Genomic DNA, 25,751 nt, shown 5'->3' with positions numbered 1-25,751 from the left:
TACCACACTGTAAACATATACACCTTTTAAAAATAATTCTTGACAAATATGTGAGGTTTTTGTTTTTTTACTAATTTGTAAATTCTATAGAGTATAAACCTAATACAAGTGTTTTTCGCTAAAAACCAGTGCTCACTTTCCAAGCATCATTTGTCTATGTCTAAACCTCCTGTCTTGTTGCTGGTTTCTTTGGACAAAACAGACAGACAGACAGAAAAAAAGTGAGGAACCAAAAATAAAGCACAAGAATCACATAGACAGGCAACAAGGCTAGACTCACAACCAAGAATATAAAATTCATCTGCATCTGTGAGCGTGCGCATGCATGAGTGCATGAGTTCCTGCATCCTTGTGTGTGTGAATGCCTGCGTGCTTGTATGCATGAATGCATGTGTGAGTGCGTGCATGCATGTGTGAGTTCGTGCGTGTGTGTATCTGTTTACTGAGGCGCACACGTGGAGGGTGGAGGACCGCTTCTTTTAGGAATTACTTCTCCACTTCCACCTTGTTTATTCCCAGAATTGAACTTAGGCTTTCAGGCTTGGTCACGAACTTCTTTAACTGCTAAAGTATCTGCTGACTCCAATCTGAACTTCCTGTCACTTTGTGTTTGGATATGTCCTCACCTCCTCCCTCTCTCCTATATTTAGTTTAGAATAACTTGTTACTAATGTAGAATAACTACATTACCTCTTAAGGAATATTAAAGAAGTGAAGGAATTCTACTTTCCAGTATCATTTAAAATGTCTAAGTTATACTGACCTTCACCTACTCTCTCAAATAAAATCAGAATCACATTCGTCACTCATTTCCTAAATTCTTCTAAAACTGTAGATCTAGATTGATTTAAAAATTACCTACATGTGAAAAGCAATTTATATAGTATAAGTCTAGAAAGAAAAAGTACTGTGTAAAAAATAATAAATTCTCAACCATGGTGCCAATCAAAAGTTGAATTTTTATGATTTTTAAAGTTATGATTTATACGGCAAATATTTTTATGTTGTCTAAAACTATTAGTGCTTCTAAAATTCTATAACAACTGATAAAAATAATAAAATAACTCATAAAATTGCATCATTAAGTTAATCAGACAAATATTCATATAGAACAACAATGAAATCAAATGTGTACAATTTTAATAATAGCTGTTAGACTGAGTGCTTTTCTGTATTGCGTTTTTCTTCTCTAATGTCTGTTACTGCATAATTGAACTGCAGTTTTCCAACTAGTTTATATAGAAACCATTGAAAATCATGTGCAAATATGTCATCATTAATAACATTAAAATTCAATTTGGATAAACATGCAATACAAACCATGTAGCCAGGAAACCTTACACTATTCATTTGTCCCATACAATAAAATCTTATGAATCTTTCTCTTATAATTAAATTTGATAAAATACTATTATTGAACCCATTCAAAAACAGGGGAGATACAATCACCTTTATGACAATTGGTGAGTATGCAGAGGACATTAGACTAAATTATATACATCTGACCCACAAAAGGAAAATACTGAGGACTCTCATTTGTTTCTATAGAAGGTTAAAACAAACAAACAAGCCTGAAATCATAGATATCAAGCACAGAAGGTGGTTTTCTTAGGGTAGGAGACCAAAAGGAAGCAGGTGTTCAGAAAGAGGAGCTGTTCAAGGCCTCAGAGCTGCAGCTGCCTGGAATCTGTGCATGCAGAGCACTTTTGTACATTGGCCCTGCATCGCACAGTACCAATATGCTCTCTGTGCGTAAGACAATAGATGTTAGGTATTCTAACACACAGATGCACGTGCACACACACACACACACACACACACACACGTGCACACACACAGAGATGACTAATGGACACTACGTGAGGATTAAATTAAAGGCAGTCATCTCTCTTCACTGAACATGCACATTAAAACATCATTCTTTGCATTTATGTGTGTGTGTGTGTGTGTTAAAATCATCCATACTTTTACAAAATTGAGAATAATAGGAAATACAGTTATCCATACACTGATTTTGCAAAGTATTGGACACACACACACATATGTGTATAGTTATACACACACATATAGATGCAGAGGCAAGGATTCCACTTTGTATAATTGCTTATATATCAAACTGTGCATCCTTTCTCCCCACAGGGGAGTATTTCATTGCTCTTAGGTGTGCACACATTAAAGAGCCTTTTCTCCACTCCTCAACAAACAAGCGCGTTATCTGTGTAGCTGGTAGAAGTTCTCTGAGGCCCTAGTTATGGACGGGCAGCATTTGAATTAAGATATTATTCTTACGGCTTACTGATGGCTCATTTAATTAGTGCTTGCCACAAAACTGTGAGGATCTGAGTTCAGTCCTTCAGAGTCCGCACAAAAGCTGTGCGTATAACCCCCGTGCTGTGGAAACAGAATGAGGAAAGTCCTTGGAGCGTTAGCCACTAAGAGTAGCCATATCAGCAAGGTCAAGGCCCTGATTCTGTGAAAGACCCTTTCTAGAACAAGAAGGTGGGGAACACATGAGGAGCACCATGTCAGCCTCTGACACACATACAGGTACACACGTTCACACACAAACACATGCATGCACACACGCACACAGTCACACACACGCACGCACACACACGCACACGCACACACACACAGAGAAGAAAGCACTTTCTCTTGAAGGTTGGTGGTTTCTTTTCCTCACGGCACTTGAGTTTCTATTTAGATTCTTAACTTCATGTCCAAATGCTTTTTTCCATAATTAAAGACTTTCAGATTTTTACCTCTTAGTAATCAAGGCTGTATTCTCACATTTTTTGTTTTGAATTTCTAATAATTTTCCAAGTACAAGAGTACTAAGTATATTAATAAACGTCATATTGTAGCTACAATGAGATTGCCATTTAAACAACTATCAAGGGTGGTACACAACCCCAAAGATATAACATGAACTGTTGTTCTCTCTTTTTCAACAGAATACTTTAGTCTCCAGCAGAGGCCCTGAAATGCCTGCGTATCTTCATGAAGAGATTCCACAACCCCTTCCTCCAGATGGAGGGTGGGGTTGGGTGGTAGTCTGTGGATCTTTTATCTGCATTGGGTTTTCCTATGCCTTCCCCAAGTCTATAACAGTATTCTTCAAAGATCTTCAGGAACTGTTTAGTGTCTCCCGCACTCAAGTCGCATGGATCTCATCCATCATGATGGCTGTCGTATACGCAGGAGGTAAGGTTCTCGGCGTAAGTTGATTTCTGGAATAAGAATGTAGCTTTTTAAATCACCACATACATTACATTAACCATATCCATATACTAAACCTCTTATATATTAACCAGCTAAAATCAACTGGACGCCTAGTTAGGACTGCATTTTAATAATTTTGAATGGTTTAGCATGATTTATCTGTTTACTTATTTTGAGTCTTAATAGGATCTTTGTTGGAATGGAGAGTCGTTTGTATAAACTAGGTTTGCGAGATTATCAAGATTTCAAGTGAGCCATTTGCTCTTTGGTTGCAATACTATTAACGTTGGTATATCTCAGCATGCCAGAGCTGACCACTGTGGTTTCGTCTGAGTGAAAAGGAAATTTATGTTTCTGTCCATTTATAAACCCAGAACAGTCTCCATTTGCACTGTTCAGAGTACTGCTTCCATGTATTTTCTGCACATGCTCAAGGTTTTGTAGGTTGGTAATTTCTTAATGCTTTAGGACTCCCAAAATAATGACATGGTTTTATTTAAATGGCTGCTTCCAATTATATTTTTAGAGTCAGTCTGTCTTAAGATGCAAGTCATGAGTGAAAATGGATACATGAAAGTGGCTTGCACTGGGGCATTTGATAATATAGAATTCTCATTGCTATGAGACCTATTGTCTTTAAAACCTTTTCAACTGCACATGGCCCAGACTTTATATATAACTTAAAGAGGCAGTTAGAGACTCAGAATATAAAATTTTAAAGGCATCACATAAATTATATACTGCCATTTTTAAATTAAATATGTAAAGATGTGATCATTAGTGAGATACTTAGGACATTAGAAATAATAACCAATATTTATTAGAATTTGCTGTTGGCCGAGGCCTCATTCCATACTTAAATTGTGTGATCTTTCCACGTCCTCTTACCAGCCTGAGAAATTATTTTCTTCTTTCTGTTCTGGGACTAAGGACTAGACAAACTAGTTTTCCAAACTCCCAGGGTTCATTTCTAGATATGAAACTGAGCCTCCAGACTCCTAGCCACCATGCCGTCTGCCTTTTTCATGTCTTTCTCTTCATCTCTGCAATGTAGCTGAACCAGGCCAAGTCAGTTCCTCTGAAAACCTAATGCAGTGCCCTTGCCTTGCAGGACTGACAGACATTCTACCTGACCCGGAGGCAATACCAATTATCCTTTAAGATGTCGTCTGGCTAATGTCCCACCAAAGCAAACACTTGACCCATGAATAATCCTACTGTATGTGTGCGTGTGTGAGCATGTATGACAAGTGTGTTGTGTCAATGTGTATCTTTAATGGTCTAGATTAGTCTGGATTTAATAAGATCTCTCCTTTTCTCATATTTCATTTTTACTCCAAAGCTGATCATCAATCATGGTTTTTACCAAACAAAGCCATGATCGTTATTATATCTTTTAGAGATCACGCTACTGATCGGAAATGCCAGCAAGGGTGAAAAAAAAAAGAATTGTCTGAGAGGTACATTTAGGACCTCGAGTTGAAATAATTGCTACTTAATCTGGCACAAAATGTGGAAGATGAGGACATACCTAAGATGACATCTAGTTTGGGGCTTGGTTGAAAGAACAGTAGCGTCACTGTGGGAAGTAGGTATACAGGAATGGTGGAGATTGGTCTGGTGTCTTTGATGATGATTACTGCCTGCTGTCTCTGTGCCCCACTTTGTACCTTGCCTAATAACCTGCTTGACCAATAAAAGCCCATCATACCTGCGCAGAGCAAATGGTATGGGCCTGGCAAAGATTCCGGGGCTTTTGGGGAGACAGAGAGACTCTTGGGAGAAAGGATCAGAGAAGAGAAGAAGGCGGCTATGCATTGGGTTAGATGGAGGAGAAGCACATGGCCTACATGGATGGAGGGTTTGATACAGATGAAGAGCATTACAAAGTATTTTGGATTACGGATGAAGACAGCTCCATAGAAATTATTAGAAACAGATGTCATGGGATTGAGGCAGGTATCCCATACCTGATCCAGTGTGGGAAGTAGTTTAGGGGATTAATATTTGCCCTGCCCCAGGTTCACTAAGGCTATTTTAAAATATAACGGGTGCCTGTGTCTTGATTGCTAGCGGCTTAGAAAATATAACCATAATAATAATTATAGGCTTAATAATAAACATTAGGCAACACAGATAATTTAACCACCACACAGGAGTATGAACCAGTTTCAGGAGTTTGAGTGAACCTGAATTTGTATTTCCAATTACTTTGATGTCAACTGTGATCCACAAATCTGAGGGTGTGAGACTGTGCTCTGCAGTAAGTACTCTAGTGTGATAATGTCTAAAGAAAGCTCAGAGGGAGACATGAAGATGCTTCACTTCGCACATGATCTTCAACTAGAGCATCCTTCACAGTGCTCTAATAAGCTGGGTGTGGCTGCTCTTGTCAGTATCCTAGACCCAGCATTTGCTAGTCTGAAAGATGAGGATTGGCTTGAGTTCAGGACTATCCTGGGTTACATTGTGAGTTCTAGACTAACCTGAAAAAAATGGAGAGCAATAAAAAATGAACATGCTTGTTTATTTTTAGTCATGATAGAATTCCACAGGAACTCCCTGTCTGCATCTAAACCAGGCAAAAAATTATTGTGTTTTCCCTTCAAAGAATATTGACAAGGCACATACATAGCAAATAATGGTGTTTCTTATGGATCAGGAGGCCATGACGTCTCATCCCCGTTGGCTCCCCACAACCAAGGAGAGCAGTAATGAGTGTGATTCCTCTCAAAAATAACGAATAGTCTGCTGCTAGGGAATACACAGACAAACATATGTATGTATACATATGACATTAGAACAATATGAAAGTAAGGCTCTAATATTACTATCTAAACAGAAAATACACAATTGTTACACTGCATTGTAATAAAATTAACAAACTGTACATTTAAACAAACCAGTAATTAAATAATCACAGGGATAAAACAAATTATCATTTAATGCAATGATTCAAATTATATTAGCACGTGTTTAGAATTTGTGATCTTGTCCCTTCCTATTGACTAAATGGAACAAAATATAGAAAGACAAAGTGTCCAAGTCAGACATCTGAAAGAAGTGGGGTACAGTGCTTGGGTTATTTAAAGCACATGCAGATTAGAAGCATTAGCATTCCTTCAGTGTGACAGTCTTGAAATATTTGAGTTAGTAAACCGTACTACTTACTTTATACATGTGCTTTGCTATTTGTAGTGGACCATATACAATCTAATTGACTTTGGCACTCCTTCTAATTACCAGTTTTATAACAACTACAGAAAAGAATAATCCACTTTAGTTCTTTGGTAACAGTTGAAGACCCAATCTCAGGTAACATATACTTACTACAATAAAAGGAAGTTTTTTATAATGACCTTAGAAAATTAGAGGGAGGAAAATTTGTAGTTAGATTGGATTTTTGCCCAAAGAGCAATTTTTTTTCCTGTGTGTGTGAGTTTTCATGCACACACATACTTTACAAAGTAAGAGTAGAACTGCCTGCTTCAGTTTTATGACTGTTGAAATGAAACGAACACCAGGGTATAGTCTGCAAGCAGAGATTCTTCTTCCCATATAATTGTTGCAAAGTATCAGTTCATTCACTGTAATCTATAGCTAATGACATATAATAATATTGATTAAGGAAATAAAGCTGGGAGAATTGGAATATTCAGCGGTGAATGAAATTAATCTCTAATGACTATTCTGTTTATGGGTGCATGATGCAGATCTTAAAAACAGCAACTGCTGTCTATTTCTAGATATTACAAATTTTAACACTTTTCCTAACTGATAATCATCCATCCTCTTTCAGTGCAGAGCCACATCTCTGTGCCTCTCTATTTTAAGATAGGCCTGTAATTCACACTAAGTTGGTTGTTTGATGTCCTTTTCTGAAAAAAAAAATGAAAACAACTTCATTTGTCATATTACTGTAAGATAACATTTAATTATTCTTTCTTGTTCTTTTCTAGCCTTGTTGCGACTTAAAACAACAAAACTGTCAGCTTGTCTATAATATGACAGGGAATTGTTTGAGGGTCATTCTGTCTTTACTGTAACACTTCTAGGCAGTTGTCTTTTGTGCACTCAAGGAGAGAATTTTGTACACTTTAAACCAGACATCTATTAATCCACTGTGTTAATTGTTAATTGTGTATATTTAGTGTGACTCTAAGCCAGTAAAATTAACTTTTCTTTTCCAGAATCATAAAACTAAGCAAACATCCTACAGCACATATGAAAAACTATGAAGGGATATCTAGGCATTATTAAATCACACCATCATCCCATCTACAAATCTACTTCCTGTCTGTTAAGACCAGTGCTTTACACTAGAGTATCAGAAAGGTTTGCAGGTCTTTAAATTAGTATGTTTTCCATTGTTAATGGGATAAAATTTGAATCACATCCATGGGCCTCCTCTTCTTCTTTTAAAAACATTTTTACATATATATTTATATTATTATACATATATACAATAAACTACCTATGGCCAGAAATGACACAATCAGGAATTATATAACGGGTACAATCTTAATGTTTTGGCTATTTGTTATGTGGCAGCCTTGAAGAAAATATCTTTCCTATCTTGATGAGTCTAAAATTCTGTGTGTAAGTCAATCTCCATCATGTCCTGTCATTATCAACTTAAAACACCTATCTAGACCTAAAAACATCTTAAGCCCTAGACAACTAAGCTTCATTGCTAAACTAAGCTACCTGGCCTACAACCCTATCAGAGACTTGAGAAGGAATAAACTTGATTATTTGAGTATGCTGGGAGTGCAGGTTAGTAGCTTTCCAAATGAGAAGACGACAGAGACAGTTTGCTACCTGAATAGTCACCCAAAACTGTGATGTTGGAGCATCTTCTTCAGCCTTTGGGCCCAATATATCTGACAAATATATTTGTCAGGCAGGAACTATTGAGGACTTGCTTCCCCTGTTTCTTAACTGGCTCTTGATTGTAGATAGGAATACAAGCAAGCAACTGAAGCATTTCCTTCAAGTTTTACTTCGTAGATTACTCACACTTACTTTATCATTTGCTTTTAGACAATAAGCACTTGTGTAAAGAGCCAGTCCAGATGTTATGGCCCTTACAACATCTGTATTAGGAAAGTGGACACCGGAATGTTTTTGGAGTTTGATGCTTGGTTAGTATTCTCAAATCAGTTTGCTCCAGGTTTAGTGAAGGGCCCTATCTCAAAAGCTAAAGCAGAGAACAATTGAAGATGACATTTTACCTATGAGGAAAGCAATGAGGGCTTAACATGAAGATGTACTGTGTGCATACTTGCATCTTTGTCTTTCCATCTGGAGAAATAAGTTTCTTTACCACAAAGTGTCTAGCATTTTGTTATGGCAGCCACAGCAAACACATGCATTGCCAAAGTGTTAATCATGATAAAAAGTTTTACCTTCTCACAGGTTTTATGTGCCTGTGACCACCTTAGAAATGCAGCCATAGCTCATTCCAATGTGTTTGAAAGTGGCTTCTCCTGACTTAATTATCAAAAATGAGAACCCACTTGCAAACTCTTCAGCTATATCAGCCTTATTTTCCATTACATAATATCTGAATTGATTTTACATTCAAATAAATATTTTAAATGTATCTGAGAGAAGATACTGAAAATAAATTATATAATTATGTAATAAAAACCAACTCAAATTAAAATGGTATTGACTCAATATATGTATGTTTGTAAAAAGATTAAAAGTATGAACCCATATACTGTCCAAGTTATTTTCAAAATAAATTGCTGTAATAAGCAGCTAATTATAACTTACCATGTGAAGACATGATAAGAGACATTATTTTATTAAGTGTGTGTGAATAGTTTAAGCAGGTATTTTATTGGGTGTTATTATTGATCTTGTATTCAAATTTAATGAAAGATAAAGGTGGATACTATTAAAATACAACCTAAGTGTTATTTCTCTTAATTTTTAAATAATGTTTTTTATTAAATAACGCTTTATTATTTCATTTGTACATATACAGACATTTACACATTATATCACAAATATATAAAATTTTGATAAATGAGGAGATATAGCTCAGATAGTACATTACAGTTGCATACAATAAGTTTTTAATGTCTACTATACAGTGTCAATGATGGCAAATCAAACTATGTTGCATACCTGACATTCCTTAAGAGTACCCAGAGACCAAGAAAATAAATATACCATAAAACAAAATATGAATGTTCCAAGCACAAATGTTTATGATATTTTGGAAGCCATGAGATTAAATTAGACAGGTGTATTTCTAGAAGCATCACGGCAGTGTCATATAAAACTAGTTTTGAAGCATCGACAAAAGAAACATTACCTTTTTAAGGATAATGAAAGCAACATTTCATCCAAATTCATGGAGTACCCTCATGCTAGGAAGAAAATTTTCCATAAGCACACCTATATTTCAGCATTCCTTGGAAGTAGGTGTATTAGTTACTTAAATTAAACGTATCTTGGAAACACAAATTATATATTCTTGATTGGCTAATCGACTATATCCATATATATGTGTATGTTTCACATATATATCTACATATGAAAAGTTTGATAGAGATTAAATTATTGTAGCATTTAATGTAATAATGCAAACATCAGGAAAGCTGCCTTCTTTCCAAGAGGGTTCTGACATAAATTTTTAAAACTATTATTTCAAATTTTAGAATAAGGGAGCTTTGTAAAATTTAATTGCTTTTAGTATTAGACAGTATGAATAGCACTTGTGTAATTATTAGGAGTAGGTTTTTTATTATTTAGGATCTTTTAGGCTGCAAGTAAGAAGTAATCAAGACAGTCCATTGATAAAATAGTAAGATGATTTTATGTATGCATGAGGAGCAACTGGCTACATCTAATCGTTGACCTTCCTCTAATCTAATCTGTCAGTATCTTCCTCACCTTTAAGCTGTTTCTCACCACAGCTCTATGATATCAGTGGCATCTACAGGCATCATATTCTCATGAAAACATCTAGATTATGATTTTCAAAATAATTTTAGAGAATCTCCCAGACAACTTGTTCCTGTATGAATTGATCTCAAAATTTTACATTCAAAGAAAGGTCTGATCATGGCATTAAGACACCAAAGCAGCACTGTCCGTAAGTAAGAAATACAATCAGGACCCAGCTAAGAATGAGGCAGAAGTGTGTCTCTTGGCCTGGCACTAGTATTTTCTGCAACACAGCCTATTTTTATCCTCTAAAAATTAATGCAATGAATAGAAAATACAATACATAAATATGTCAAGTGCAACTTTTAAAAATTATTTTATTCAGATTACATCTCAATTGTTATCCCCTCACTTTTATCTTCCCATTCCTCCCTCCCTCCCTCCCTCTTTCACTCTATTCCTCTCCCCTAGGTCTGTGACAGAAGGGGACATCCTCCGCCACCATGTGGTCACAGCCTATCAAGTCTCATCCTTGTAGCCTGCTTATCCGTTCTGAGTGTCACCAGGCCTCCCCATCATGGGGAAGTGGTCAAATATGGGGCACCAAAGTTCATGACAGAGTCAATAGCCTCTCTCCACTCAACTATGGAGAATGTCCTGTCCATTGGCTAGATCTGAATAAGGGTTCAATGTTTATTGCAGGTATTGTCCTTGGTTGGTGCAGTAGGTTGAGCAGACCCCCTGGGTTCAGATCTCCCTGTAATGATGTTTTTCTTGTAGGTTTATAGTTCCCTCTGGTTCCTCCTATTTCCCCATTCTCCCATATTTTCCTCAACTACAGTCCCAATAGGAAGTCCCTGTATCTATCCCAATCTCCTGGTAACTAAAGACTTTCGTTGGACATTCCTTTTGGGCTAGTTCCAATTCCAATTATAAGTGAGTATATACCATGTGAGTCTTCCTGTTTCTGGGTTAACTCACTCGGGATGATCATTTCTATTTCCATCCATTTGCCCATAAATTTCAGCATTTCCTTGTTTTTAACAGCTGACTAGTATTCCATAGTGTAAATGTACTGCTATTTCTTTATCTATTCTTCCACTGAGGGGCATTTCGGTTGTTTCCAGGTTCTGACTATTACAAATAAGGCTGCTATGAACATGGTTGAGCATATAACCTTGTTGTGTGGTGGAGCATCTTCTGGATATATTCCAAGGAGTGGAATAACTGAGTCTTGAGGCAGCCCTATTCCCAGTTTTCTGAGAAAGCACCAGATTGATTACCAAAGTGGTTGTACAAATTTGCACTCCCACCAGCAATGAAGGAGCGTTCCCCTTGCTCCACATTCTCGCCAGCATGTATTTGTCACTTGAATTTTTATCTTAGCCATTCTGATGGGTGGAAGATGGAATCTCAGAGTCGTTTTGATTTGCATTTCACTGATGAGCAAGAAAGTTGAGCATTTCTTTAAGTGTTTCTGAGCCACTCGATATTCCTCTGTTGAGAATTCTTCATTTAGTTTTGAGCCCCATTTCTCAATTGGGTTATTTGGCTTGGCAGTGTTTAATTTCTTGAGCTCTTTATATATTTTGGATATTAGACCTTTGTGAGATGGTGAATATCTTTCCCCAGTCTGTAGGCTGTCGCTCTGTTCTCTTGACAGTGTCTCCTGCCTTACAGAAGCTTCTCAGCCTCATAAGGTCCCATTTATTAATTGTTGACCTTAAGGCCTGGGCTGTTGGTGCTCTGTTCAGGAAGTTTTCTCCTGTCTCCATGTATTCCAGGCTCTTCCCCACTTTTCTTCTAACTGATTTAGTGTCTCTGGTTATATGTTGAAGTCTTTAATCCACTTGAATTTTCCTCTTAGCAGTGCTTTCAATGTGTCCCATAAATTTGGGTATGTTGTTTCTTCATTTTCATTGAATTTTAAGAAATCCTTACTTTCTTTCTTTATTTCGTCCCTGACGCAGGTGTCATTAAGTAGAGAGTTGTTTAGCTTCCATATGTGAGTAGGCTTTTTGTTATTTCTGTTGTTGAAGTCCAGCTTTAGTCCATGGTGATCTGATAGAATACAAGGTATTATTTCAATCTTCTTTTATCTTTGAAGCTTGTTTTGTGACCTATCATATGATCAGTTTTGGATAAGGTTCCATGATGTGAAAAGTTCTGTAGATATCTGTTATATCCATTTGATTCATTACATTGGTTAATGTCATTGTTTCTCGATTTATTTTCTATTTCATTGACCTATCCTTTGGGGAAAGTGGGGTGTTGAATTCTCCCACTATCAAAGTGTGTGGATTGATGTGTGGTTTAAGCTTTGTTAATATTTTTTTTTACAAATGTGGGTGCCCTTGTATTGGGAGCTTAGATGTTCAGAATTGCAATGTCATCTTGGTTGATTTTATCTTTGATGAGTGTGAAGTGTCCTTCTTCATCTCTTTTGATTAATTTTTGTTTATAGTCTATTTATTAGATATTAAAATGGCTACAACAGCTGCTTCCTGTGTCCATTTGCTTGGAATACATTTTTCCAGCCTTTTACACTGAGGTAATGTCTGTCTTTGTGGATGATATGTGTTTCTTGAATGCAGAAAAATGTTGGGTCTTGTTTATGCATCCATTCATTTAATCTGTGTCTTTTTATTGGAGAATTGAGCCCATTGATGTTGAGAGATATCAATGACCAGTGACTGCTAAGTCCCTTGATTTTGATGTTGGTTGCAGTAGAATGTTTGTATGGTTATGGTTTTTGCGATGGTGTAGTTACTTATTTCCTGTGTAATTTTGGTTGTAGTTTGTTACTTTGGGTTGGTGTTTTCCTTCTAGTAATTTCTGTAAGGCCGGATTTGTGGTTAGGTACTATTTGAATTTTTTTTATCATGTAATATCTTGTTTTCTCCATCAATGGTTATTGAAAGTTTTGCTGGATAGAGTAGTCTTGCCTGGCATCTGTGTTCTCTTAGGGTTTGCAGGACCTCTGTCCAGGCCCTTCTGGCTTTTATAGTCTCTGCTGAGAAGTCGGGTGTAATTCTGATAGGTGTTTCATTATATGTTATTTGGCCCCTTTATCTTGCCACTTTAAGTATTTTTTCTTTATTCTGTATATTTTGTGTTTTGATTATTATGTGGCAGGTAGATTTTCTTTTCTAGTCTATTCTGTTTGGTGTCCTGTAGACCTCTTGTATGTTTATATGCATCTCCTTCTTTAAATTAGGAAATTTTCTTCTATGATTTTGTTGATGATATTTTCTGGGCCTTGGAGCTGGGCATCTTCTCTCTCCTCAATTAATATTGTCCTCAGATTTTGTCTTTTCATGGTGTCCTTGATTTCTTGGATGTTTTGTGTCAGGAATTTTTCAGAGTTAGCATTTTTCTTTGATGGTTGTTTCAAGTTCTACCATAGTATCTTCTACTGCCGAGATTCATTCCTCCATATCTTGAATTCTGTTAGAGAGGCTTAGGATTGCATTACTGGCTTGTTTCTCTGAGTACTCTTGTTCTTGGGTTTCTTCTGTCTGTGCTCTTATCATTGTTTACATTTCATCTTTGGATCTTGAACTGTTTTATTTATTTCCTTCATCTGATTGTTTGTCTTTTCCTGAAAATTTTCTAGTGTCTCTCTATAGACCTCTTTAATGTCTTCAGTCTGTTTGGCTGCATCTTCCTGCATTTGTTTATGGATTTTATTAGTTTCCTCCATTATCATCCTCATTATTATGGAATTGAGGAGGTTATTTTCTTGTGTTTCAATTCTGTTTGAGCTCTCAGGGTTGATTTCTTTGGGATAGCTGGGACCTGGAGATGCCATATTGTTTTGGTTTTTGCTGTTTATTCTTGCTGTTTCTGACATTTCACCGGTGTTACAGGAGAGTGCTAGAACTCTCTTTCAAAGCCACTACTTTGAATCCTCTGTTTCTTTATGTATAACATGGAAATTGTGTATAGTTTCCAAAGCCCAAGAAAACTGTAAGGATTAAATATACTTTTATATCTAAAGTAATGCTGCATGTTCACAGGGTCTTTTCATTATTGTTTAAGCAGCCATGGCAGCCTTCAAGAGGTGGGATGATTTCCTGCCAGAAAATAATGTGACCTCTAGACACAGGAAATGATTGATTTTCCTGATCCTGTATAGAGAACATTAGATGTTGCCTGCTGGGAGTGGTCAGTTTTCATTAGATGGTCCAAGCAGGCTGCCTGTGATGCAGTGGATGGGCCTGGAACCATGCACATACTGGTAGCACTAAGTGGACTCAGTTGCTTTAATATAGAATATATGAAATTGGGCAGGAAAAGTAAGAGGTAGGCTATAGAAGGAGTTGGAAGGAAGGAGTGAGGTAGTTGAATGGAGTACATCATATTTATGTATAAAATTTTCTTTTTTTCCAAAAATCTTTAGTCTGAATTAATATTTTAGATAAGATGTTAGTTCTTCCACCTTCCTTCTCTTTCCTCACAGAACACAATCAATTTTTTCTTAAACAGATGTGATAATTAAAAGTAGTGGTCAAATGAATTTATAAAAAAAAAAATGTTATGGTAGAAGAGGACAAAGTGAAGAGACACAAAAATATTTGCCATTTTAGCAAAGCAGGGTCACAAAAATTTCTCACAACCAGGCCAGTGGCAAGGATGGGAATTGATATTTGAAAATAAAACAGAAACACATGTATTCTGAAAATGAACAGTAGATGTGTAAGTTCATTTCCAAGTAACATTTGGTGCCTCATGAAAGTGTAGGTGTGTCATCTTTGGGAATGATGCAAGTTTTACATAATTGCATATGTATATATGTATATGTATACATATATGTGTGTGTCTGTGATTTAGTTACCTCCTGTCACCAATTGGTGAATACTCCTGTCTACTTCCCATGTCAGACAGGATCCAGCATTGGAAGCCAGCATTTCTTGTTGACTTAGCCCTGGTGTTGTAAATATCCTCTGCATATTAGTTAAAAGTAGTTTGATAGAAGGACTTGGAGGTGACAGGAGCTCCACAGAAGATGAACAGAGCCAACTAACCAGGGCCCAGAGGGACTTACAGAGACTCATACACCAACCAAGGGCCATAGACTAGATCTAGGTCCCTTACACAGATGTAACAGATGGGCAGCTCAGCTCAGGCTTCATGTGGGTCCCCTGTCTCTGGCATGAACTTGGTTGCCTGACTTTTTTATACTCCCCTCTGGAGGAGCTGCCTTGCCAGCCAGGACACAGGGAAAGAGGAAATACTCAGTCCTGATGTAACTTGATGAGCTAGGGTAGGTGGGTTAGGTGGGCATGGGTTGAGAGGAGGGAGGGCTCTCCTTTTCTAAGAAATAGAGGAGAGGACATGGGTGAATAGGGAGGGAGGGAGGGAGGGAGGGAGGGAGGGAGGGAGGGAGAGAGGGACGAGAGGAGAGGAGAGAGGGGGCTATGATCCAGATGTGAAATGAATAAATACATTTAAAAATATGTTTAAAGTTTTATAATCAAAATACCCGGACTCAGTCTACATTTTATAACTTAATATTGGTAAACTCTTGAATCAATTAGTCAAATTCTTTGCATCACAATTCCATTAACCTTTAGGTTTAATTGGGATGTTCAGCCACAGGATTACTATGGCGGTCTAAGAAATAATGCATTCACAAATCTTAGCACACTGTCTGGAAAGAGCTAGTAATAATTACTTATAAATAATAATAGCATATGGCAGCTACCTGTGAAGAATTTGTGATAAAACGCAGAGTAAGACACATGGAATGAGAAGAAAACAACAGTTTGCTGTGTTTCTTACAATCTGGTAGTGCCACAGCCCCTAGAAAATGGGCAAACATAGATGGGTAGCAATATTGCGACCCCCACACTGCTGTCTCATGAAGCAGATTGTTACAATTTCATGAGTGTGACCTTTATTCTTGATTCTGTGATGTTGAGGTGGTCTTAAATGAGTGTCACAGGAATCAGTGACTAGTCCAGTCTTCTATGGACACGATCTAATCTTCTTGTGAACGGCTTTGGAAATAAAGTAGATTTTTCATAGTTATACCCACCATTTGTGTATGTGAGTGAGTGGCATTGACTAATAAAAGCATTTTGTTGAGTGTTGACTTTATGCTGTTTAGGTGTGGAGTTATACAACTCTGCAGATAGTAATGTTTATTATTGATGTAGGTAATAAACATTATTTATATACATTACATATATAATATATGTAACTAATAATCATGTATATTAAACATTGTGATTACATGAAGAATATATTGATTTTAAATATTCAGATTTGTGGACAAAAGCAAATTAAATAAAAGTAAGCATAGAAAATAATCAGTCCTAAGGCTGAGCAAAAAGATATTTTTGGTTGTAAAGCCAATTCATTGCTAAGAAAACTCATGTATCATGAGAATGTAAGCTTTTTGCATCTTCTTCTTTTTTAGTCTTATAAAAAAGCAAGCTGATAATATAGCAAAGAGCCATGTCCCTAGGTGGTGGGGATTACTTTCAATGTCAGATGTCTCCTCAAGCTATTAAGGTTTCCATAAAAAATGTCTTTATTTTGTATCATACCTTTAAGTTCTATTCACAGCTCCTACAAATTAGAAAGACTTTAGGAGATCCCTAAGTGTTACTATTAAGAGGTAAAGAGTTTTGCTTATGTCTAAAAAGATCACTGATAAGGTAAATCTCATGGGAATGCAAAAAGATTATATATGATATGAATATACCCATGCAGAATATCATTTAACTAAGGTATGGAGTGTAAAATAAAATTAATGCATTAAGATTGGAAACTTCATTTGAGACTCCTTCTCTACAAAGGAACACCAACATCACTAAGTTTGTTTTCACACTTCTCCTTATTTAATAGCAGCAATGAGAAAGCAATCATTGGGTGAGATTAACTCAACCTAGGGCTACAGATGCATAATTGCTTGACATACATTACAAATTAAGTTGTGATTTGTGGCTCAAGTTCCTCTTTGTATTTGTGAAATTTAGGCAAAGGTCCTTATTAATGTAGTAATGAAGTATGTCATTTGTCCATGAGTTACTCAGGCACCTCACCAAAAGTGGAACACAATATATAAGAGCTGAGCGTGTATCAATTTGTTAGTCCTGATAATTGTTGAGCACCTTGGATTGTTTTGATATACTATTTGTCATAATATTTATCATCATTCATGAATTGCATTTCATTAGTGTCTCTCCTAAATTAGAATACTTTGAGGGTTATAGTGTGTTTCGCTTATTATTTTGTTCTTTATGTAAGTCAGCTGGCTTTATTCTGAGAGCTTAAGCAATGGACTCAGTTCCATTAAGCTGAATTAAATTGAGTCAGTTAACTAATTTTAAGAAAAGAAACAGGAAAAAAAAAATCCATAAATGTTGCCACCCCCAAGACCAGCTCCAGGAACAGTGAATAAAAAGAGAGGTGGATCTGAGGCAGGGAGAACTGAGCAGTCATTGAAAGGCTGGCTAAGGGAACCACCCATTGATTGGTTTAGCTTGATGAACCACTTGTTGAGGATAGGTTCAGTAATGGAGGGAATAAAACTTGGAGACTCAGGCATGTGTGGTACAAGCCGAAGGGCTTAAAGCCCACGTGATCTTTATTTTCTGTCTGTTTCTGTGTGTGTCTTGCCTTCTGTCTGGCCGGCTCCTTGCTTGTTTCTATCTCTCTCCCTGCTTCTTGTTAGCCATCTTTCTATCTCTCTTCTAATTTGCTGTCACCCATCTTTCTCTCGTCTTGCTTTGTTCCCCATCTCTGTCTCCCTTGCTGTTCCCCACCTCACTCTAGCTTACTCTCTCACGTCTGTTACTTACTTGCCCTTTCTCCTTGGGCCCAACCCCAGTATTTTATTGAAATGAAGTTCAGTTTTTTTTTCATTACAGATTATGTCATGATTTTTTTTGCATCTTTTGCAATCACTAGGGCAATCAAAAATCAACAGAGTCACAAGGAAATACAAAAAGTTCTGCAACCTACAACAAAGCATACAACAAAAATCAATTAATTTGCAGACAATGGTCAGCATAACCTGATTATTACTTCTAAAACAATGCTCAGGAAAGTTTAATCATAAATTTCCTTGGGCTAAAGCCATTGTGCTTACAAGATGGTCGGAGGAATATACCTTGAACTAAATGTTCTCTAATAAAGAAAAACCTTGATTGATTCCAATCCCAAATCAACAGGTGTGCTATCCAGGCCTAGGCTAACAGCCAAAGGGTCCTCTAGTGTAAAATGTCTGTAAAGCACGCCATTTCAAGCCCACCTTCTGTTTCTCTCAAAGTAGATTTGAAGGAAATGTTTCTAGAGGTAACAGTATCTAGCCAGGTACTGTTATGTCCCGGTCTTAACTTTCTTCCATGCAGTTTCTGCTTGGGTGCTCACAGTCAGAGTGAAAAACTCTATCATTGTCTCAAGCCTCTGTCCAGATGCCATCTTTCAACATTCTCTGTGGGAAAAAGTTTTTCCCTGTATGATTTTCCTTAGGGCTGAGAAATAGAGAGGAAACACAGTTTTTAGGAGAAATAGCAGATTTCTAAATATACTTAAACCTGGACCTGGACTATACATAATTTTTAGGGACAATAGTGATCAGCCGGAGATGTTTGGAACTTTGTCAAGCAGAGCCTCAACAGCTGTTCTGGATGTCTAGAGACCATGCTGGACAGTTGGAGGTCTCTGGAACTTTGCCAAGCAAAGCCTCTATGACTTATCCTCATGTCTGCCACAAATTATCTATAACTGAGAATAATAATTACTGATCACAATTTATTCTGATTGTCTCTTTCTTTTTCACTCAAATCTATTTCAATTTAGCTATATGCCTTCCAAGAAGGATGCTTATTTTCTAATTAATAGGGTCATGTTAAGTATTATATAATGTGCAATTTTTTGTTTTCATCACATCGCCAAGGGACCTTTACCATATTAAGAACACAATTCTGTTCCATTCACTCATCTTAATCATTTATCCTTTAGTTTTGTTTCCCCACCCCACTGTTTTGGAATATGTGTATTATATTAATTAGGTCTTTAAAAATGTTCTCTTCTCCTGATTTAAGTACAAGGTTTTATATTGTGTTGGAGTCATCTCACTTGAAAATTACATTGTAACTAATTGTACTTGCATGAATGAATGTGTGTATACTAGTAACAGAATTTCAATATATGTTAACTTTATCACATAAATATTCTCAAATGCAGCAGGAATGGATGCAAGAAAATTTGAAATTGTCCTACAGGTTAAGAATTTATTTTTCTAGACCAAATTTTGAACCTCAATTCTGACCTAGTGTGTATTTATTTCCCTTAAAGCAGTATCCCTAGCTTCATATGAAATATAATTTTAAGTTACAGATGAGATTTCAAAGGAAATATTTTCTAGATGGGCAGACTGTATAAACAGACTTTCATCAAATCTGAGTTCAGTTATTAAGTTGCACTTGCATTTTTGCAAGACCGAAAGTATTGTCCACTAGAGCAAAACACAATGCTGTAAGGTTTATAACACCTAAGACATGCTCTCTGCACATAATTAAATATGCATTATTTTAATCATTTATCCTTTAGTCAATTATCCTTAATTATTTTTGAATGCTTATACTTGCATATACATCCACACAAATGCACTGGAAATATATCTTAAATAAGCTGTGACATTTCTTCCTGAAGCTTCTTAGGTAGGATCGCCTCATCCTGTGGGCAGCTTCATCCAAGAAGCCGCCCTCACTCTGTATGGTTTTATGCTGCTGCGTTCAGGGTGTTGTGACAATAGGTCACATAATGAACATTTGAGTGAAGTCAGGATTCATTTTCATATTCTTTAAAATGTGAATTTATGATCATGGAAATCATAGGATTTAATACAAAGTCCAAGCATGTGTAGCATGATAGCTGTGTTAGTGATGTGCGATTGCCATGTGGACAGCAACAACCAGCATCTTAAATGAAGGAAGTGTGGGCGTAAAAGACAGCTCAGAAGTAGTGCCAGCCCCTGAGAACCTGACACATCATTATGGCCCCTAAGGGCAGCATATACCATGCATGTGAGTGTACACACACACACACACACACACACACACACACACACACACACACACACACACACAAATATTTTAAAAGTCAGTAAAATAAAATAGCCCTTCAGCTGGAAGTGCCAATGCTTCTCCTTAGCTCCAGATGATCAGACCTTTGAGACAGGATCACCTTGGCCCAGGAATGCAATGTAAAACAAAAGTTAAATACAGATCAGTCAATGTGGTATATTGGAAAGCCACAATTATGTGGGAATTTATCTTCCTTGATCACCAAACTGCAGTCTCTTAGCATTCAGAACAAGGAATATTAAGGATAAACCTTTGACCCTCTCAACTAATATGTTTTAATCACTTGTCTACCTCAGGTCCCATCAGTAGTGTATTGGTGAATAAATATGGCAGCCGGCCAGTGGTGATGTGTGGAGGGTTAATATGCTGTGTTGGAATGACCTTAGCTTCCTACAGCACCAGTGTGACAGAACTTTACCTAACTGCTGGTGCCACTACTGGTAAGCCAGGTTCTTTTTTCATCTAGACTGTTTGAAAGTGATGAATAAGAAACAATTCTTAATGTTCTGTTTGAGTTTGTTTTTCCAAAACAAGTCTATTCTGGGGTGTTTTTATCTGATGCATTAAAATAGTAGCTACAGTAAGACTAAACATTTCACTTTGGGAAGTATTTTTTTAAAAGTCATCATACAGTTATTTGTGTACCATCCTACAGGTATGGAAACAGAAGCAGCTTGAGTTGTTTTGACTTGGTCACTTTTTATTCTCGAGCAAGTTGTGGTGGCGGTGTGACTACCTCCTGGTGTAAGAACTCTATAAAACACATTATTAGTTCTGTTTAGAGTATCTGACTTAGCAATAATAATAAGTTAAAACTTGTGTCAAATAGGTGTTTTAAGATAACACTGATTAAACATTAACAATAAAAGTTGCCAAGTGTGCTTTTAGCTCTTGCGCATTAGTCTGTCTCTCTCTTAGTGAAGTACTTACAGGCACTCTCGCAGACCTTGAGAGTGACAACACTGTGACATCTGAGGAAGTCCCTTTCACTCAAAGCCATCTATACTATTCAATATTTATGTTCCTTATCAATAATTTTAATTAAAAACCTACTTTTCACATTTTAATAAAAAATAGTCTTCTGCATACCTAAAATTACATCAACATTTTGTATTTTTGAGTGGAGGTCAATCCGAATTTATACATATAAATCTTTGATGAAGAAAATCATAAGCTTTAGGGGCCAGTGAATAGTACCCATTGTGGTACATGCTTATAAAACCTGCACTGGAGAAACTGGAGCAAAAGACAGTGAGTCCTCTGGTAGCTTAGGCTGCAGAGTGAGTGCAATACACACCTGGGCTACCTGCTGAGAACAAAGAGCTACAATAATATTGATGATAATTCTTTGCTTTTGGAACCACATTATGTCCCTCTGAATTTTTTGTATGGCAAAACATTTTTTTTGATATTTTAAATATCAAATCTAAGTATTTCATATCAGAGTTAAGCATTGTTGTAGAGAGACTGTCCATATGTCCTGTATACAGATATCCTGACGTTCCTGTATCTCAGCAGAGAAGACAAAGAAGGTGTAGTGTAGTAAAGATGCCATGGTTGTGATGTTCTTGTATTTGAGCTGTCAGTAATTTCACTGCTATTTCAATACAGCTTCATGTGTTTGAGTCTCAGAGGCCTGGTATTTCTAGAATGAACCACTGTGTGGTATTTTTAGAGTGGACCGATGTGTTTCACTTTACTTAGTTGGCATAACATCTAAAAGCAAAAAAAAAAAAAAAAAAAAAAAAAAAAAAAAGTCCTCATCTTTTTTGTAGGGAGAAAATTAATAAAGATAAATGAAATACAATACCTGGGTCTTAGCTCAGCTCCCTCTGCTTACACACTACCTGCCCACAAAGTGACGAGAATCAGCTAATTACACCCTTTCTACATATCTCAGTGATGTGCTTGAGGGAAGGTTGGAAAGTATGGTTTCCCTAAAGTATGGTTTTGGTTCATCCACAGCTTCCAGAGAAAATTAAATTCAGAAAACATCATCAAGCGTTGGAGTACTTGTACTTAGTGCTGTGACCCCAGAAGTTGAGTACTTAACGACTTAGGAATATATGGTTTCCGTTTATCCAAATGAGTAGGATGAAAGATTCTTACCTTAATATTGATTTTTAAAATAGAATAGTACCAACACTAGTATAGCGAAAGAGTTTAATGTAAATCAGTTATATGCTTTTAAAGCATTATTCATCTAGAGTACAATCATGTCTCGGTGATCTGCAAGATAACCTGTCTCTCAAAGATGGAACCAGCAGGGCCAAGGATCTCATGGTTGGCACTTGTCCCCAATGAATCAAATAAAACTCCTGAATTTAAACTATACTCCAACTCATAAAAGGAAGTCATTTTTAATTAGGCCATGTGTAGCTCTCTAGACTCTAAATTTAGAATGTGGTAGATGTGCATTGAAATAATGAAAGAAATTATTTCTCAATTTTATTCTTGCATGGCATTGGAAGAAATATGTGACGATGTAGAAGATAGTTAAAATTTTTGACTGTTTTAGTCTGTTTATAATTTGTTTTACTGTCAGAGCATAGTAACCCCAATTTTAAATCTCACCAGAAATAAATGTAGCTTGTTTACTTACATAGAAGTACATATGAGAAGGGCATCACTAATTTATCTGTGGGATTATATTATTATGATTTAGGGTTCATAATTTTGTCCTCACTATACCCTTCTTAGATATTTTTTCATACCTTCAGTAGTTCCTTATTTCTGCTGCTTGAAACAAGGACTTTGAAACATTCCTACTATGTTTAGTTATGAAAACCAATTTGGTTGTTTTTTGTACAATTACAATTCTATTTGTAAACTTCAAAGATTTCAACTCCCTGCAATATGTATGATTGTCTTACACTCTATCGTGGACCTTTGGAAAATTTCTTTGGTGAGTGACATAATGTGCTTGTGTTTTCTTTTCCCCTTTGTCTTGTTTTTTTTATTTGTTTCTTTGTTTTGTTTTGTGTTTCAGGCTTAGGATTAGCATTCAACCTGCAACCAGCCTTAACGATAATCGGACAGTACTTCTACAGGAAACGCCCCTTGGCATTTGGCTTAGCCATGACTGGAAGTCCTGTGTTCTTAAGCACCCTGGCTATTCTAAGTCAGTTTCTAAATGGCTACTATGGCTGGCGGGGAAGCTTCCTCATTTGGGGAAGTGTGCTTTTACACATCTGTGTGACTGGATCCCTCATGAAACCAGTCTCGAAAACTTCACCTGCCTCGTCTAGTAAAAGTAAGATTGCTTCACACTCTGAGAAAAATGTGAAGAAAGGCAAGTTAACACTAGGAGACAGGCTTAATAGGTTGTTAGATGTTAGACTTTTCAAGCACAGAGGATTTGTGATCTACATAGTTGGAAATTGCATTATGTTTTTGGGGGTCTATGGCCCTATTTTATTCTTGACTCCATATGCTAAGAGCAGAGGAATAGATGATTCTTCAAATCTATTGCTGCTTGTGATGGCTTTTTTCGATATGTGTGCTCGGCCCATTGGAGGATTAATAGCCAACACTAAGTTTATCCGTGCACGGATCCAGTACTACTTCAGCGCAGCAGTCCTCTTCACTGGCATATGTACTTTCCTCTGCCCCCTGGCAGACAGCTACCTAGCTTTGGTGATCTACTCTGTATTTTTGGGGCTTGGATTTGGAAGCATTTCCTCTGTCGTCTTCGAATGTCTCATGGACCTCGTTGGACCTTCCAGGTTTTCCAGTGCTCTGGGACTCGTCACACTCGTGGAGTGTGGCCCACTTCTCATCGGTCCTCCTCTTGCTGGTAAGAATATTTTTCTTTGGTTGGTGCTTCTGTCTCTGTAAGCCCCTATGGGTCTATGTTAGTTTACTCAGTTGGTCTTCTTGCAGTGCCCCCTACACACATGTAACCGATGGTGGGCAGTTTGATCTTCATGTGAATCCCCTAATAAGTTGAGCGGGTGCTGTCTTTGACATGGATTCTGTTGCCTGCCTTTGCTTACTTCACCCTACCTAGGCTGCCTAGCCTAGCCTCAGTGGAGGAGGAGCAGCTCAGTCCTGATGTTACTTGGTATGCTGGTGTGAGTTAGTAAGGGAGGGGCATCCCTTTCCTGAGGACAAGGGGAAAGGAATAGGGGGAAGAAGGTGGGAGGAAGTGATTGGGATGAGAGGAGGGAGAGGGCTCTGATAGGGACGTAAAGTGAATATTTAAATGAAAAATAAATGTTAAAAAATATTTGTCATCCAGGACAGCAGAATGAAGAGAAGCATTCTCTGTGAACAAGTACTTTATTTGCCGTGATTAAGTGCTTTCTTAATTTACTAAATGATTAATGTAAATGACTCTAGTTGCCTAAAAGACTGGAGATATTTTACACTTGAAAATTTCATAACTGGGTGATTTAACCCAAATTTTAAGACCCCGGGATTACAAAGGTGTGAACATAAGTTGGATTGATGATGTGTAAAATACTTTGGGATTATCATGTATATCAGGAATTTTATGATTTTAGGACTATATACATGTCTAAAGTGTGGCTAATATTAGTGAACAGGTGATTGTTTTTCTTACATAAAATGAGCAAAAGTATAACATAATATCCTGAAAGGATTAGAATTTGGATTTTTATGATATTACATTAGCCGCCTAAAGTAGATACACTTCAATATCATTGGTGTCGACTAGAGATAAAGGAACATGCATTCCTGTTTAGTTTTTTGAGTAAATAATGTCTGCTACATATTTATAAATGAGAGATGAGATGTAGTTTTCCTGATCTGAAATTGTTTCAAAGATAACTGTGGAAGTAGCTATCCTAAAATTCCTACTAATGAAACCACATCAAGAAGTTGAGAAAAAGGCCTAAATTTTTTCAGATGGAGGAGGGATGGGGAGAGAAAAATCAGGACAAAAATAAATAATACTAGAAGGAAAAAAGGGAGGGAGAGACGTGGGTAAAATAGTCATTCTATACTCAATGGGTTTGGTTGGTTTTCCTATGGATCGCTTTGTGGCTTCCTTTTGAAACATATTGGGGCTACTCTTCGATACTATGGGAGACAGCTCTACTGTTTAAACACAAATGGCAAATGCATCCCATGCATGATTTAAGTTAAAACCTTTAGTGTTCCATGTTTAAATGTTTTTGATGGTGGTGATGATGGTGCTAACGGTTATTCCCAGTGGGTCTTCCCTCCCTGTCACTGCATGTGTATAATGAATGCAGCTCATTCATTCAGGGTCTCTCTCTACCCCCTGGTGCTCAGAGTCATGTGATGTAAATTTTCTACAATGTATGTGTGATGCTTACTCAAGCTCACTGAACCCTGATTGCTCCATCCTAATTGTTCCTAATTAAAGCAGAGTTTTCTGAAATAGATGTATTTCACAAAGCTCGATTTAGTACTAACTGTAGTATTGTCAAAATGCTGGAGAGCCTGGTAAAGAGGTGCACTCGAGGGTCTACACCACAATCCCTTGGGGTGTAAGTGCTTTGTAACAAACATGCTAATGTCAAAGTTTGTCCATAA

At 36.9% G+C, this 25,751-nt stretch overlaps 1 protein-coding gene across 1 annotated transcript in view; it reads left to right on the top strand.

The window, feature by feature from the left end:
* The window catches only part of LOC311584563 (monocarboxylate transporter 2-like), a 35,269-nt gene that overhangs the window by 7,309 nt on the left and 2,209 nt on the right, over window positions 1-25,751 (top strand). Inside the window, exons 3-5 of the mRNA XM_084759014.1 lie at window positions 2,955-3,204; window positions 20,525-20,668; window positions 23,218-24,024. Of these exons, the coding sequence (XP_084615140.1) occupies window positions 2,985-3,204; window positions 20,525-20,668; window positions 23,218-24,024 (1,171 nt within the window). The 5' untranslated portion in view covers window positions 2,955-2,984. The remainder of the gene's footprint in view (window positions 1-2,954; window positions 3,205-20,524; window positions 20,669-23,217; window positions 24,025-25,751) is intronic.

This window comes from Acomys minous (genome assembly GCF_964271855.1).
Source record: "Acomys minous genome assembly, chromosome: 15".
NCBI lineage: Eukaryota > Metazoa > Chordata > Mammalia > Rodentia > Muridae > Acomys > Acomys minous.
The sequence above is the reverse complement of the archived record's forward strand: the minus strand, read 5'-3'. Positions and strand labels throughout refer to the sequence as shown.